At 55.8% G+C, this 14,910-nt stretch overlaps 1 protein-coding gene across 1 annotated transcript in view; it reads right to left on the bottom strand.

Annotated features, from left to right (window-relative positions):
* CDH22 (cadherin 22) overlaps nucleotides 1–14,910 on the bottom strand; it is a 67,152-nt gene that overhangs the window by 30,534 nt on the left and 21,708 nt on the right. The window contains exons 4-5 of the mRNA XM_042930791.1: nucleotides 6,739–6,906; nucleotides 2,877–3,070 (exon numbers count right to left, since the gene is read on the bottom strand). Coding sequence (XP_042786725.1) covers nucleotides 2,877–3,070; nucleotides 6,739–6,906 — 362 coding nt within the window. The remainder of the gene's footprint in view (nucleotides 1–2,876; nucleotides 3,071–6,738; nucleotides 6,907–14,910) is intronic.

The following is a 14,910-nucleotide window of genomic DNA, read 5'->3' as shown; positions in this document are numbered from 1 at the left end:
CGGGGAGCCCGAGTGATGGACTGCACCAAGGAACCGGCGGTTGGAGACCCAGACCAACCTTCCCTGGTCGCAGGTGGGCAAAGTGAGACGGCAGGGGACAGTCTTGCCTAGGGACACACAGCCCATCAGGGCTAAAGGCAACTGCCCCCCCCCCCCACCCCGCCACTTCCCGCCTCCCAGCACAGAATGTTGGGGCATTTGATTCATTTTATTAATTCACGAAGCACTTACTAGGCACCAGGCGCTTTAAACACATTAACTCATCTAATTTTACAGCATCCCTAAGAGGCTTGGGTTGTGATTCTCTCATTTTACACAGGAGCACGTGGAGGCCCAGAAGGCTCTGTAACTTCGCCCAAGGTCACTTAGTCACCGGCAGAGGCAGGACTCAAACCCGGGGCCAGCGCAGCTCTCCAGTCCTGGCCCCTCCTCACGGGAGAGGACAGCGCACTGGTTCTGCGGCTGACTAGCTGTGTGTCTGTGGGCAATCTGTTTAGCCTCTCTGGGCCTCAGTTGTGAGAGTTAAAGAGACATTCCCCCGGTGTGCTGTGTAGGCGGCAGCAACTAATGTGAGTTGAGCCTGATAAGCCAGGCTGCCTTAGAGCTTTCCTTGGAAATCTGGCTAAACCCATGCTGAGCCTTGCTTCTCATCAGGGAGTACTAATGGGTGACCTTCTGATGAATGAGCTCCAGGGCTGTGTGTCCGCTCCGGCCTTCTAAAGACAACGCCTTACAGCAAAGAGAAATCACAGTGGTGCAGCTGAGCCACCTCAGTAGTGTGGGGGGAGCTATCTGAGTGGCAAGGGTAACCTTCCTGGGGACCTGCCCCGGGCGTAGAGACCCTCCGTTTCTCTCAGAACATCCCCCCCCCCCCCCCCCGCCCCCGCACCTTTTCCAGCAGCAAAAGGACCACCTCCGTCCTCTGTCCTGTTGCCTGGGAAATCAGGACGCAGGGAGGCTGGCGGTAGCCGAGCCTGTGAGTGAGCGATGGGCTTTGGAGCCAGGCCATCAATCAGGCATGGGCTCCGCTCCCCGAGCCGGCGTGACTCCACAGAGACGCCTCAGGCGCCAGGGCTGGAGCAGGTGGGAGGGGCCCGGGATGGGGGGAGGGGATTAGGAGCAGCCTGGGGATGAGAGCAAATGCAGAGGCGGGACTTGGGACCTGACTCTGCTGCTCTGTGATGCTGGTCCCCATCTGTGAAATGGGCTCATCTTCCAGTGAGGACAAATGGAGCTCAGAAGACTGAAAGCCATGTAAGCTTAAAAGGGTAGATTCTGGGGGCGCCTGGGTGGCTCAGTCGGTTAAGCGTCCGACTTCGGCTCAGGTCATGATCTCACAGTCCGTGAGTTCGAGCCCCGCGTCAGGCTCTGTGCTGACCGTTCAGAGCCTGGAGCCTGTTTCGGATTCTGTGTCTCCCTCTCTCTCTGGCCCTCCCCCGTTCATGCTGTCTCTCTCTGTCTCAAAAATAAAATAAAAAGTTAAAAAAAAGTTAAAAAAAAAAAAAAGGGTAGATTCTGGGGGCGCCTGGGTGGCTCAGTTGGCTAAGCATCCCACTCCTGATTGCGGCTCAGGTCTTGATCTTACCGGGTTCGTGAGACTGAGCCCCACATCGGGCTCTGTGCTGGCAGCACAGAGCCTACTTGGGTTCTCTCTCTCCCCTCCCCTCTCTCTCTGCACCTGCCCCCCAAATACATAAATAAACATTAAAAAAAAGTGTGGGGTGCCTGGATGGCTCAGTCATGATCTTATGGCTTGTGGACTCCAGCCCCATGTCGGACTTCACGCTGACAGCGTGGGTCCTATTTTGGATTCTCTGTCTCCCTCTCTGTCCCTCCCCCCGCCCCAAATAGATAAAAACATCTTTAAAAATTATTTTAAAAAAAAGGGCGGATTCTGGAGCCAGACTGCCTGGGCTCATAGCCCTACTCTGCTCTGCAAGGTACGTGACCTTGGATGCAGATTATTGAATTTTCATGGCCTCAGTTTCTCATCTATAAAACGGGCAATAATAGTACCCTAGGGATCGAATAAGTTAATACATGAAAAGCAGTTGAAAAGTGCCTAGCACACAGTCTACACTTTATTATTAGTAGTAATAGCTATTATATTTTAATCTTATGGGAAATAGCTGGAGAAACTGGGGGTCTTCTCTTTTCACACCCTGGAGGCCAGGTAGGGAGCAGGTCATTAGATGCTCATTGAGTGAAAGAAGGGCCCTCGGGGCAGGTGTTGCTGTGGGTCCCAGAAGGCAGGACCCAGGCTGACAGCAGCAGATTTAGGGCGACACAATCTGGCTGGGGGGGGGGGGGGAGAGCTAGCTTCTGGACAAGGGCAGGGAGTGAGCATCCCATCCTGGAGTGACCAGACCAACCGGGGGTTCAAATCCGGACTCTGCCCCCTCCTGGTGTGACCCTGGGCCAGCCCTTTTACCTCTCTGAGCCTCTGTTTTCTCACTGGCAAAAATGGGCCGAAGGACTGAAGTCTCTTCAGAGGGAAACACGAGAATTAAAGGAAATGATGAGAGTGAAGGGTGTGGACTCAAAGGAGCCCGTGGCAGTGATTACATGAGCACACAGCCAAATCTGGTTTGAATCCTGGCTCGCGTAACTAGCTGTGCAACCTGCACAGGCCGCGTATCCTCTCTGGGCCTCGTTTTCTCATTTGTAAAATGGGACCGGTACCATCACTGTTTCCCCAGGCTGGTCCTCGGTCTCTGGAGCGACCTCATCTCTGGAGCCGAGTGGGGTGGGGCTGTCTGGCTGCTCGGAGGCCTCCCAGACCTGGCCACCCTGGGTCTGCCTCCCCTGTCCCTCGAGGCGGCAGGCGGCGGGGGGGGGGGGGTGGGGGGGGGTGGGGGGGGGTGGGGGGGGCACACCTTCTGCACTACAATGATGGCCTCCTGAGTGTCGCTGTCCGTGGTGACCTTGAACACGTGGCCGCCGCTGCCGCTCTCCTCCTTGAGGTGGTAAGTCATGTCTGTGTTCTCGCCCACGTCTGAGTCCTCGGCCTTCACTCGTCCCACAGCCGTGCCGATGGGGGCCGACTCCTGAATGCTGAACTGGTACATCTCTGTAGGGGACACAGCTGTGAACAGGGATGGGGAGCAGCCCCTACCCTGACTTCCACCAGCTTTAGGGGACAGGAGAGGGGGGATCCAGATGGGCTCCAGGGAAGACAGTGTCTGCAAGGGGCTCCCAAGCGGGCAGTGCAAAGAGGAGGGTCCTCATTCTGACCCTGGGTTTATTTGCTGTTTGGTTAGGGAAAGTGCCTGCAGATTGGAGGGCTTCGGTTTCCCCATCTGCCCACGAGGGGCACAGAGGAGCACAGCGGTCAAGGCCCAGGCTCTGGAGTCAGCCCTGGCTGTGTAATCCTCAGCCTTGGTGTCCTCATCTGTAGAATGGAAATAATAATAGTGTCTTCCTAACAGCACTGCCATTATCCCGATTAACTGAGATGATGGGGCATGAAAAGTGCTTAGTACAGAGCCTGGCCCATGGTGGCTGCTCGATAACGGGAACAAACTATATTACAGTAGTGGGGCTTCATGCTGATTTTTCTGTTGCCGTTGGTGTTCATGACATTGATTCCTTCATTTCCACAGATTTGTTAAGCACCTGTGACATCTCAGATGCAGTTCTAGGCACCGGGCTTATGGCAACAAGCAAAACAGACCCAAATCCCAGCTCTCAGTGCCTTCCTCTTAAACAGGAAGAGAAAGACACAAACAATCACATCAGTAAAACAGGCAGTATATCAAATGGTGATAGGTGCTTTGGAGAAAAATAAAGTAGGGGAAGGGGAACGGAGAATACCGATGAGGGTGTGTGTGGAGTTTTAAATAAGGGAATCAAGAAAGGCTCCCGGGGAAGATGACATTTTTGCAAAAGTCTGAGGGAGGTGAGGGAGTAAGCCAAGCAGATATTTGGGAAAGAGCATTCCAGACAGAGGGAATGGCAGGTGCAAAGGCCCTGAGGTGGGTGTAAATGCCTGGCGTGTTTGAAGAATGGCAAGATGGCCGTTGTGGCTGGAGGGGAGAAGCAGAGCAGAAACAAGAAGAAATGAGGTCAGATGGGACACAAGCAGTACCCTGCTCTCGTCCCAGAGTTGAGGCCGAGATGAGGGTCATTTGCTAAATGATGGGCCAGTGCAGGTGACGCAGGGGCCGTGCAGCTGGGGATGTGCCTCTTGGAGTCCCCAAGCCTGGATGACTTGTGTGAAACGGCGGCCTCTGATTCATTCTCACACAACAGCCGGCGCGGGGCTCTGTCTAAAACAGGCTGATGGTGCCACTCCCCTGCTTGAATCCCTTCCATAGCTCCCGCTGCCCTGAGGTGAGGCTGTCCGAGACCTTCGGCCTGCCCCACAGGACGCTTGCTGCCTGGCCCCTGCCCAAGTCTGCAGCCTCAGCCTCCCTCTCCCCGAGCCCAGACCTCCCGGAGGTACTTGTAATGCCTTATCTCCCTCTCTTTTCCCTTCTCTTGCGCCCTCCCCAATTCCTACCCTTCCTTCAGTCTTCCTGAACGTTCCCTCCTCCAGGGAGCCTTCTCAGACTAACCTCCAGGCTCTGCTCCTGTGCCCCAGGGCCACCAAGCTCATCCCACTTCGTGTAAGGCTTCCCTCATTTCCCTCTCCCTTTCTGCCTGTTCTCTCCCCACCCTCTCCTCTCTCCTCTGTCTGGGGTGTGAGCTCCTGGGAGGCAGGAACCGTATCTCTTATTCATCAGGCGTCCTCGAAGCCTGGCAGAACACCAAACTGTCACATAAATGAAATGTGTGAGTGACTAGGGAGTGAATGAACGGAAAGGAGCAGGAGTTACTCGTCTATGCTCGCCGGGTTAACCCGGATTCAAGAGTCTGACAATAGCAAGTGGTGGTGAGGATGTCCTACAGCGGATGCGTGCATTTTTTCGTGGGGGGGAACAGTCTGGCTTCATTTAGTAAAGCTGAAGATGAGTACATCCCACGAGGCAGCTATTCCCCTCTTCCTCTGTACATACACTGGGGAAATGCGCGCAACACGCGACGTGGAGATGTTCAGCGAGGTACAGCAATGTATGCAGCAGTATCCTTCATAATGGCCTCAAACTGGAAACAAACCAAATGTCCTTCGACATAGAATGGGTACATGGTGGAACACGATCCAGCAATGAAAATGAATACATTATAGCCACAAGCATGACAAACGAATTTTAAGAGGGGGGGGGGGGGGTGGGGAAGCAAGACACAACTAGGTTATATGGTAGGATTCTGTTTATATAAGGTTAAAAAAAACAGGTGAACTTAAGGAGGGATGTCAGGTGATGCGTGTATAGGTCAAGTGACTCCAAAGCAAAGAGGTGGCAAATCACAAAAGCAGATGGTGGTTAACTCTGGAGGAGGGGTTGTGGGGGTGAGTTATGATCAGGAAAGGCACATGGAGGCTTCGGAGGGGGGGGGTGGTCTTCAAGGGTGGTTGCGGGAAGTGTCCGCTTTAGAATTATTTGCCAAACGGGCCATTTATATTTTACACCCTCCCGTTTGGGTGCATGGCTCACAATAGAGAAATGTTCAAAAGAGAGAAAGAATGAATAAGCGAATGAGTAGACAAGAGTCTTCCGGGGGTCTGGGGTCCCTCTCCTCTGCTCTGCCCCACTGCTTGCAGCTCAGAGCTGGCACAGAGCCCCGCACAACTGGGCATGAGACTGGGAGGTCCCCACCCGTCCCCACGCTGCCTCCAAGCGCCCCCATCAGCAGTGCGGCTGGGCCGGGGGAGTGGGCGGGCCAGTTTCCGCACGGGGCTCCCTGGCCCCCCGGGCGACACAGAGCTGGCTCCCGGCTCTGCCCACCCCACTCTGAGTCTGGGCCGAGGCGCTAGGCCCTGATGATGGTGCGCTCTCAGCTAAGGGATTGGATTCCCTTATCTCGCGGGGGTCAGTCCCCTGTGGCGGGCCTAATGTGAGAGCAGCAGACCTCAAGTAATGACTCTCCGATAGGGATCAGCCCGGCTCCCCGCGGCATTTAGTCTCTGCCAGCTTCGGCAGCTTCCCCAGTGCGGCTCCCAGCCGAGGCCTGGACAGAGGGGCTGGCTGGGCTGATGGGGGGGGGGGGGGGGGGTGAGGGACTCGGCCAGAGAGCCACCCTCCCATCCCCGGTTGTGCCAGGAGAGGCGGAGAGCGGAAAGAATTCAGAACAGGGTCCTGTCCTCTGGGCTCACTGTGGGGACGGGCCTGTCACCCCGGACCTCAGCTTCTCCATGCAGTGTGGGTGGACCTCGGCCTGGGTCTGGCTGCAGTTGCTGTCTGTACCCCCGTGCCCCCCACCAGTCCTACCCTTTGCAAACTTGGGTCTGCGGCACATCACATGGAATAAGCAGAGTGGGGTGTGCGGTCGGGCCAGCGAGGGGCTGGAGCAGGTGGACGGATGGGGCTCAGCCTCGGCAGGAAGCAAGGTGAGGGGTGGGAGGGTAACCACGTTATGTGGCCGCGTGGGAAATCAGACAACTCTGAGGGCTTCCTCTGCAAGAAGCACGATGGGCGGGGGCCTGGGGGTAAGTGGGTGACTTGGGTGGACAGACAGATTCCAGTCCTTCCTTTGGCCGAAGCCGAAGGGGAAGCATGAGGTCATGTGGTCGCTTGGTGGCCTGGAAGGAAGAACGGAGACCCCCAGGACCCCCGCCACGGCAGCCGGACGGGAGAGGTGCTGGGCGTCTACCGGGCAGATGCAGATGTGACCGTGTCCCCCTGGGAAGGCCTCACTCACTCTGTGGGAAGCGGGGTGGGTTGTCGTTGACGTCGGTGACCACAATGGTGACGGTGGTGGAGCCCGAGAGGCCGCCCAGCTGGCCCGCCATGTCTGTGGCCTGGATCACCACCTCGTAGCGCTCCTGCCTCTCGCGGTCGAGGTCGGGCACGGCCGTCCGGATCACGCCTGTGGGTGAGTGAGAGTGAGGTCACAGATGCGCACCCCCCCCCCCCCCCCCCCCCCCCCCCCCCCCCCCCCCCCCGCCCCACGAGCTGGCGGCTGACACGGAGACCCCGCCACGGGCAGCGGCCGGGCTCGGGCAAGTTCAGGAGGGGAGCGCGGCAGACACGGAGGTGGCAATGTCCAGAAGCAGGCCCAGCGGCCGGCGCGCACGAGGGCACACGCTCCCCCACGCGCTCGCGCAGATGTGCTCGTACAGATAACTCGCACTCACACCTGCTCAAACAGATGTGCTCTTCATCTGTCGGTGGCGCTCACCAGAGCCAGGCAAGGAGCAGCGGCTCGCGGAGTGTTACAGGGAACCGACTCACCCAGATTCACACACCGGGTACGTCCCAGACACTTACATAAGAGTGCACGCAAGAACCTACGTGAGATCGCATACACGCCCACGCACGTGCACCCTCACAGCTACAAGTGCGCACTCTTATTTTCACACACCCCTCTCCACCCCGGAGTCAGCCCTGGGGTCCCTGTGCCCTGGCCCGGCCCTAGATGCTCTGTCCAGGCACTAGCTGATCACTGATCAGGTGATCCTTCAAGCTGTCAGGGCAAGAGGGGCAGGGGCCGCAGGAATGGGGGTGACCGCAGGATTAATTCTGCCGAGCGGAAGGCCGGGCTTCTTGTCTCCCTGCCAGTGGGAGCCCAAGGTGGAGGGGAGAGTCGATGAGGCATTCAGAGCCTCCCCCGCCACTCACTCCAACCTGCCGAGGACCAGGTGGTGACAGGTGGTGCCCGGGGCCTGAGCGCCAGGTGGAGTCATGCACCAGCGGCCCCGCGATGCGCCCCATAAAACCCAATCTCCGGCTCCTGATGTCCCCAGACAGCCCCCAGACTCCAATACAGGCAACGGAACGAGGGGAGAGGTTGCAGCGTATGTGTGCATTTGTACGTATGGCTGGGGGAGGCAGGGGGAGGGCATCTAGGAGGTGGCCCTGCGTTTATGGGATCGCACGGAGATACGGAAAATGTGTCGTCTGTCTGATCAAGAGCCGTGCAGACCCTCCATCGGCGGCCTCCCAGTCCCCTCAATAGGCTCCCTGCTGATGACCCCTCTGAGAATGGTTCTTCCCCAGGTCAGAGGGGTCTTAGAAGCAGCTGAACTTGGGATAAATCCCAGATCTGCCCTTTGTTGGCCATGTGATCTTGGGCAAATCCCTTCCTCTGAACCTCCTTATCTGTAAAATGGGACAGATACAATACCTCCCCGAAGAACGGGCATTCTCAACTTGGCGCGATGGCCGCTTTGGGTGGCATAACGCTACCCACTAGATGTCAGTAGCAGCACCCGCCCCACCAGCCCCAATTCTGGTCAGAGCAGGCCCTCCTTGACCCGCCCCAGGTGCTGCGCCCGGACACTGGGACTGGGAACAGGGCACCCTTCTGGTGATGAGGGGAGGGCCCGGGGCCTCTCCTGGTCTGTCCGCTGAGGCTCTGCAGCCCCAGATGGCAGGGACTGAACGGGGAAGGTGGGCCCACCAGTGCTGTCTGCCCCGGGGGGCTGGAAGGAGGGAAAGAGCAGAAGACGAGAGAGAAGAGACAGAAAAGACACGGGGGCCTGGGGAAGAGAGATGGAGAGGAACCTAGTGAGAGGCAGGAGGGAAGAGACGAGAGAGACAGGCACTGGGGACAGTGCCTTTGTGACCAGGGAACAGACAGGGAGACCTAAGGAGCCCAGAAAGAGAGAGGAAAAGAGGGGAGTGGTCAAGCAGAGAGAAATGCACACTCAGGAGGACACATGGAGAGAGAACGGGAAGCCAAAGGCCTGGAGAGAGAGGAGCAGGGAGAGAAAGAACGGAACGGGGAAAGAAAGGCAGAGAACAACCGAGACAGGCAACGGAGTCACAGCGCTGGGAAGGGGTGAAGAAAGGTGGTGGGAGGGAGGAAAGGGGACAACAGATAGACCGATGGTGGCATGGCCACCGGACCAGAGACAGGCGCTCCCTGAGTGCACCAGTCAGAGGGGCCCGGAGGGGAGCTGAGCAGTGGAGCCCTTACCGCCTGCTAAGCTGTGTGCATTCGCTTTGCATCCAGGACCTCACTGAATGTAGAGGGGTGTTGAACGGGTTCGGGGCCGCCGAGCATCTGTGAGCTCGTGCTCCAAAAGCTCGTGAGTGGGGCTGAGGGCTAGGCTCTGGCCGAGGTCCACCCCCGTGGGTGGACTCCTTGCTGCCCCTGCCACTTCTAGCTCCAGAGGACGTGGGGACACTAAACTCTTTTCACTTGGAAACTGGTCACGAAGGCACGTAGATGATCAGCTGTCATCTCTGGGAGACTAGGAGGTGGGTACCCAGCGGCTCTGCTGCCTCTAGACCCAGCCCTGGGATCACACCAGCGGTAGGTTGCAGTGCTCCCCCTAAAGCACACCAGCTGCCACGCACACCCTTGGGTCACCGCCTCGCACACGGACTCTTGGCCACGCAGCCTGCTTTGGCCAACGCGACATCAGCGAGTGTGACAAAAGCGGAGGCTCGACCAGCCCTTGTGTGCTGGGGGCCTGTCCTCTTGGAACCCCCAGACCACTGTGCTGGAAAAAAGCCCAGGAGGAAAGGCCACACGGAGGGAGGGGCCCAGCCACGCCAGCTGTCCCAGCTGACTGGCCCGCTGACTGTTGCCACACGAGTGACCCCAGCAAAAGAACTGCCCAGCCAACGCACAGAATTATGACCAATAATAAACTGTTGCTGCTTGAAGTCACTATGTTTGGGGGCAGTTTGTCATACAGCCGTAGAGAGCTGATGGAGAAATCATGTTCCCGGGCCTGTTCCTCTCCTGGGCTCACTCGTGCAGCCGCGTTTCACTGGCTCATCAGCTGCCTGAAAGGCCTAATGTGGCCTCATGGCTCATACATGTGGCAGCTGGTCCTGGCTGTCAGCTGGGGCTTCCCCTGTCTCTAGCAGCCCGGCTAGCTTCCTTAGATGGTGGTCTTCGAAGAGGAAGAGTGAAGGCCACAAGGTCTCCTAAGGTCTAATCTGGAACTTGGCAGAACACAGTCTCTGCTCCCAGATTCAAGACTCTACCTCTTTTTTTCTTTTGTTTTTTTTTTTTTAAGTAAGCCCAACGAGGGGCTCAAACTCATGACTCTGAGATCAAGAGTCTCAAGCTGTACAGACTCAGCCAGCCAGGCACCCCTCAAGACTTCCCCTCTCGATAGGAGCAGTGGCAAAGTCACTTTATCTAGAGGGGTGGGAGGAATTGACGGCATATTTTGTTACCTGCTATGTTCCGCTCCCCACTTTCCACCTTCTGATGCTGGGAGGAGCACCCTGGAGGCTGGTGCCTTTTCCCCCGGCTCTGGGGGAAAAGTCCCAAATCAGCCCATGCAGTCGTTCTTTTATTTTTATTTTTATTTATTTATTTTGAGAGAGACAGAGACAGCACCAGTGGGGGAAGGGCAGCTAGAGAGGGAGAGAGAGAATCCCAAGCAGGCTCTGTACTGCCGGCACTGAGCCTGATGTGGGGCTCGAACCCACAAAGCTGTGAGATCATGACCTGAGCTGAAACCCAGAGTCGGACGCTTAACTGACTGAGCCACCCAGGCGCCCCTACAGTCGTTCTTGAGACCTTCTGGCTCGGTAAGTCCCTTCGTTCACTCATTCATTAGATCTACTTACTGAGGACCTACTATGCTACTTACTACTTATTGAGGACCTACTATGCATAAGGGCCACACAGTCACATATGAGGCAGTACAAAAAGGAGGGACTTTGGAGTCAGACAGACTGGTTTGAGTCTTCTTTCCACCATTTACATGCTATCTGACCTTGAGCAAGTTCTTGAGTCCCCCTGAGCCTCAGCTTCCTATTCTATAAAATGGGGCTACAGTTCAATGAGACAAAGTTGCCAGTGACAGGTCTCACATTCCAGGGATGCCTTGATGATCCCCCCACTCCTCAAGTCCTGGATTTGGGTACCCGATCAATAAGTTCCATGAGGGCAGAGGTTCATACTGGCCTTGTTCATCATCTTACCTATCGGGTCTGGCACATAGTAGGTGTTCAGTAAACATCTGGACTGCCTGACCTACGGCCACGGACCCTCTGTCCCCCCTCTCACTGTCTGGGTGGCATTGTCTGTTGGTCTCTGGCTTCTCTGTTGGAACAAAAGCCCCGTGGGGGCAGAAACCAGATTTAGTTTATCATCCTGACCCAAGGATCTGGCACTTAGAAGGTGCTCAGCAAAGGTTTGTTTCATTCATCCCAGGAAAACAGACATGTCTGGCCCCAGCTGAGACTTTTCAGCAGGTATCTTGAAGTCTCTGAGAGAGCCTTGCTATTCCTGCGGGGGCGGTGGTAGTGGAGGGGGCTGGGAATTAGAACCTGGCCACGGCTCCCTGCAGCCTTGTCCTCACCCATCGCCCCCAGTTCCAGCTGTCGTCCTCGCCACCCCTGCTGTCCCCTCCAAATTCTGCAGAAGGGGCCCTGGAGCCCAAGCGATGCCTCATTAGCCCACAAATGCCATCCCCGTAGCCCCTGTGGGGGGCTTGCTGGCAGGCCTGGCCTTTAAAACACACAAGTTAATTCCTCCTCTGGCACTCGGCCTCATGGCACCCCGCCTCCTCCTTTCCCTCACACCTTCCTCTCAGGGCCCGTTCCGGCTCTGCTCCCTGCTATCTGCACAGCGAGAACAGACTGTACCTCGCAGCAGCTGCTAAATATAGACCCGCATCAGCGGAATATTCCTGGCTGGGGAAATGGAGCTCGGGCTGGGAATGGCACCAGGGCGGCTCCTGCAGTGGGGCTGAAGGCAAGGGTAGGTGGGGGGCGGGGGAGGGGAGTCTGGTCCTTCCTGGGAAATGTCAGCAAAGACCTTCTCCGACTGAGCAAGTTGAGGACCCTAGGAGGGGAGCTCGTGTGCGCTGCCTCACCTTCCCAGCCTGGTGCCCGCTTGCTGGCCTCTTGGGAGCCCTTCCTGCCCCGCCCCCTGGGCCCCACCGCCTCCCACTTGCCACCCTCCTCCATGCTCTGGCTTACAACCTGGCCGTCCTCACCGTCTTGGAGTCTGGTCTTCCAACTGCTCACCCCTGCCACCTCCCAGACTCAATCCCGGCCCCTCCCTTCTTTCCATCTCCCGTCTCTTCCTCTCTTTCTGAAAGGGGATCAACTCTAAGGCCCCCTCGTCGGGCTGAATGAATGAAGGCTTCAGCAGCGGCAGCAGCCCCTCGGTGTATGGGCAGGTAGCAGATACTGCGCCGAGCACCTCGTATGCTTGCTGCTCCCTTGGCCTGCACGCTCCCTCCTAGACACTCATACCCTCACTTCACTCGCGTCTCTGCCCGAGGTCACCTCCCCAGAAAGGCCTGTCCTGATTTCTTCAGCTAAGTCAATCCCCTTACCCTGCTTTCTGTGTCTTGTTGCTACCTGACGTTCTGTTACACATTGATATGCTTACTGTCTGTATTCCCTCCTTGGATGAAAGCTCCTGGAGGGTAGGGTCTTAGATTTGCCTCCTGCCATATGCTTAGAGCCAGGCACTTAGTAGGCACTCAACAAAGAGCTGTTGAGTGAGTGAAGGAACTCTCCCGTTGGACCCTCACAGTAATCATGTGAGATGAGAATTTATTATTCCTCTTGTGTGCATGGGAGACCAAAGCTTAAAGAGCCCCGGCTATTCAGAGAGCTCTGGGCCCATATTTCGGACGGCCTCCTAGATGTTCTAAATGTTTCTTTCCTCCCTTCGCTCATCTTAAAGCCACTATGGTTAAAATGGAATTAATTAGCTCTGCACCAGATCCCAGGGCACATTCACTCATTCTTCTGCTCCTAGTTTTCTTAATCCACATTCCTCCTTCTGTTGCTGTAGATGGGGCCCCTTCCCATCCCAAGACCCAAAGGTGGGAACCCCTCAATCTAGTCCCCTACATTCATCCAGGTCTCCAAGGTTTGCCCTGGGCAGGATCTCACTGTCATCCCTCATTCTCCCTCCTCCGCATCTCAACTAAACCTCACCACCAATCCTGTGTCATCTCTGGCTCCCTAACTGGATGGAGCAGGTTAAGGAGCCTGGGTAGGGGCTGAGAAAAGGCACAGACCTTGGTGTTTGTCCTTTGGGGCTCTCTGCTGGGCACCCCAGGCTACTGAGTCTCCCTGAATTCAATTCCTGCCTCTGAGCCATGCTACCGAGAGCAGCCCGAGGGATCTTGTTAAAATGAAAACCTGAGCATGTCACTTCCCTGCCTAAAAGTCATCAATGAACCCAGAGTGTTGGGGAGGAGGAGGGGAAACAGGTGCCTTCCTACGTGGCTCTCGGGAGTGTAATCTGGTACATTTCGGCATTATCTATCCAGACTCCAAATGCATGTGCTCTTTGACCCAGCTTCTCCACTTCCCCGAAATTATCCTGCAGATATACTCACACAAGCACAAAATGATATATGTATGAGGTTATTCACTGTAGCATTGTTTGTTGTAGCAAAAGATTGGAAACAGCGTAAGTGTCCATCAATAGGGGACTGGTGAAATAAATTTTAGTGTATCCACAACAGCTGTTAAATAAAAGAATGAGGAAGCTCTTTATGTACTGATATAGAATAATCTTCAAGATGTATTGTTAAGTGAAAAAGGCAAGCAGTGTGTATAGTGTGTGTTTATAGCTACCGTTTGTATAGAAAAATAAAACAAATACATGTACCTATTTTCTTGTACATGCATAGAATAGCTCTGGAAAGATATCCAAGAAAATTACATTGGTTGCCTTGGGGACACAGACTGGGCGGCTGGGGGACTGGAAGGGGTGAGGAATTTCCACTAAATATCTGTTTGGACTACTTTTTGAGTTTTGAACCTTGAAATGTGTTACCTATTTAAAAAACTTAATATTTTTCAAGTGAGTGAGTCCAAAATCTCCTAGGATATATACACCAAGTGGCTACCTTTGGGCCGCAATTACTGGAGACAAGGGTAGGAATTTTGTTTTCTTTTTCCTTTTCTTCTTTCTTTCTTTTTTTTTAACATTTTTAAATGTAGGAATGTTTCCTAAAATGTATTACTTTTGCAAGGAGAAAAAAAATGACAAAGATACTATGTGTGAGATAATACAATTATAACTGTGCTCATAGCCTGGAATCCTTAACCCCCGACCCCAAGAAAACAAACACACAAACAAAAACCCAAAACCCAGATCCATCACGCACATACACCCTCCCCCACTACCCTTAGAATAAAATCCAAGGTCTTGAGCCTGGCTTATACTGACTGGGCCCAGTCGGGCCCCTGCCAGCCAGCCCACGTCACATCTCAGCCTGCCTGCTTCCCCAGTCCTGAGTTGCTTACAATTCCCCTCATGCCTCAGGCTGTTCTTTCCCTTCCTAGTTTTTTGCCCGCACCATGCCCGCTGCCTAGAATGCCCCTCTCTGAATCGCGGTCAGGACCGCACTTTCTGAGCCTTTGGGGGATCAGCTGCCACCACCTTCCACAACTTTGCATCCCAACTGCTCGTGCGTGTGCCCCAGCCCCCGCCGGACTGTGAGTCCCAAGACGGCACCAGGTAAACATTCGGGGCTGCCGCGTCTCGTCTCCCGCCGTCGCCCCTGCGCTGCCCCTCCCCCCGCGGGCGCAGGGAGAACACCCTGCTGGGCGCCCGCAGCCCCGCCCCGCTGTGTGACCTCGGCGCAGGGCTTCTCTGGTCTGGGCCTCTCCTCCTCTGCCCTCCCTGCCACTCTGGCAAGGCACCTCAGAGACGTCATCGGGTTCTAACCTCAGACCAAGTAAGGGGGGGTTGTGTTTGGTGGTGCTGGGGGAGGGAGAAAAAGCCAGGAAGTCATTCTTCTCCAACGGGGTCCTCCCAACAGATCCGTAACAACTGCCCTTTGAACAGAGCGCTCACAACTGCTGCAAAGATGCCCTCCACCAGCTGACTCCCCCGAATACACGTACGACCGGCCCCCTAAGGGCTGCAGACCACACTAGCCTCAGTTTGGCACCAAGGACACGAGGGCCGCTCAGTTCGGAC

The sequence above is a fragment of the Panthera leo genome, chromosome A3, assembly GCF_018350215.1.
Source record: "Panthera leo isolate Ple1 chromosome A3, P.leo_Ple1_pat1.1, whole genome shotgun sequence".
NCBI lineage: Eukaryota > Metazoa > Chordata > Mammalia > Carnivora > Felidae > Panthera > Panthera leo.
The sequence above is the reverse complement of the archived record's forward strand: the minus strand, read 5'-3'. Positions and strand labels throughout refer to the sequence as shown.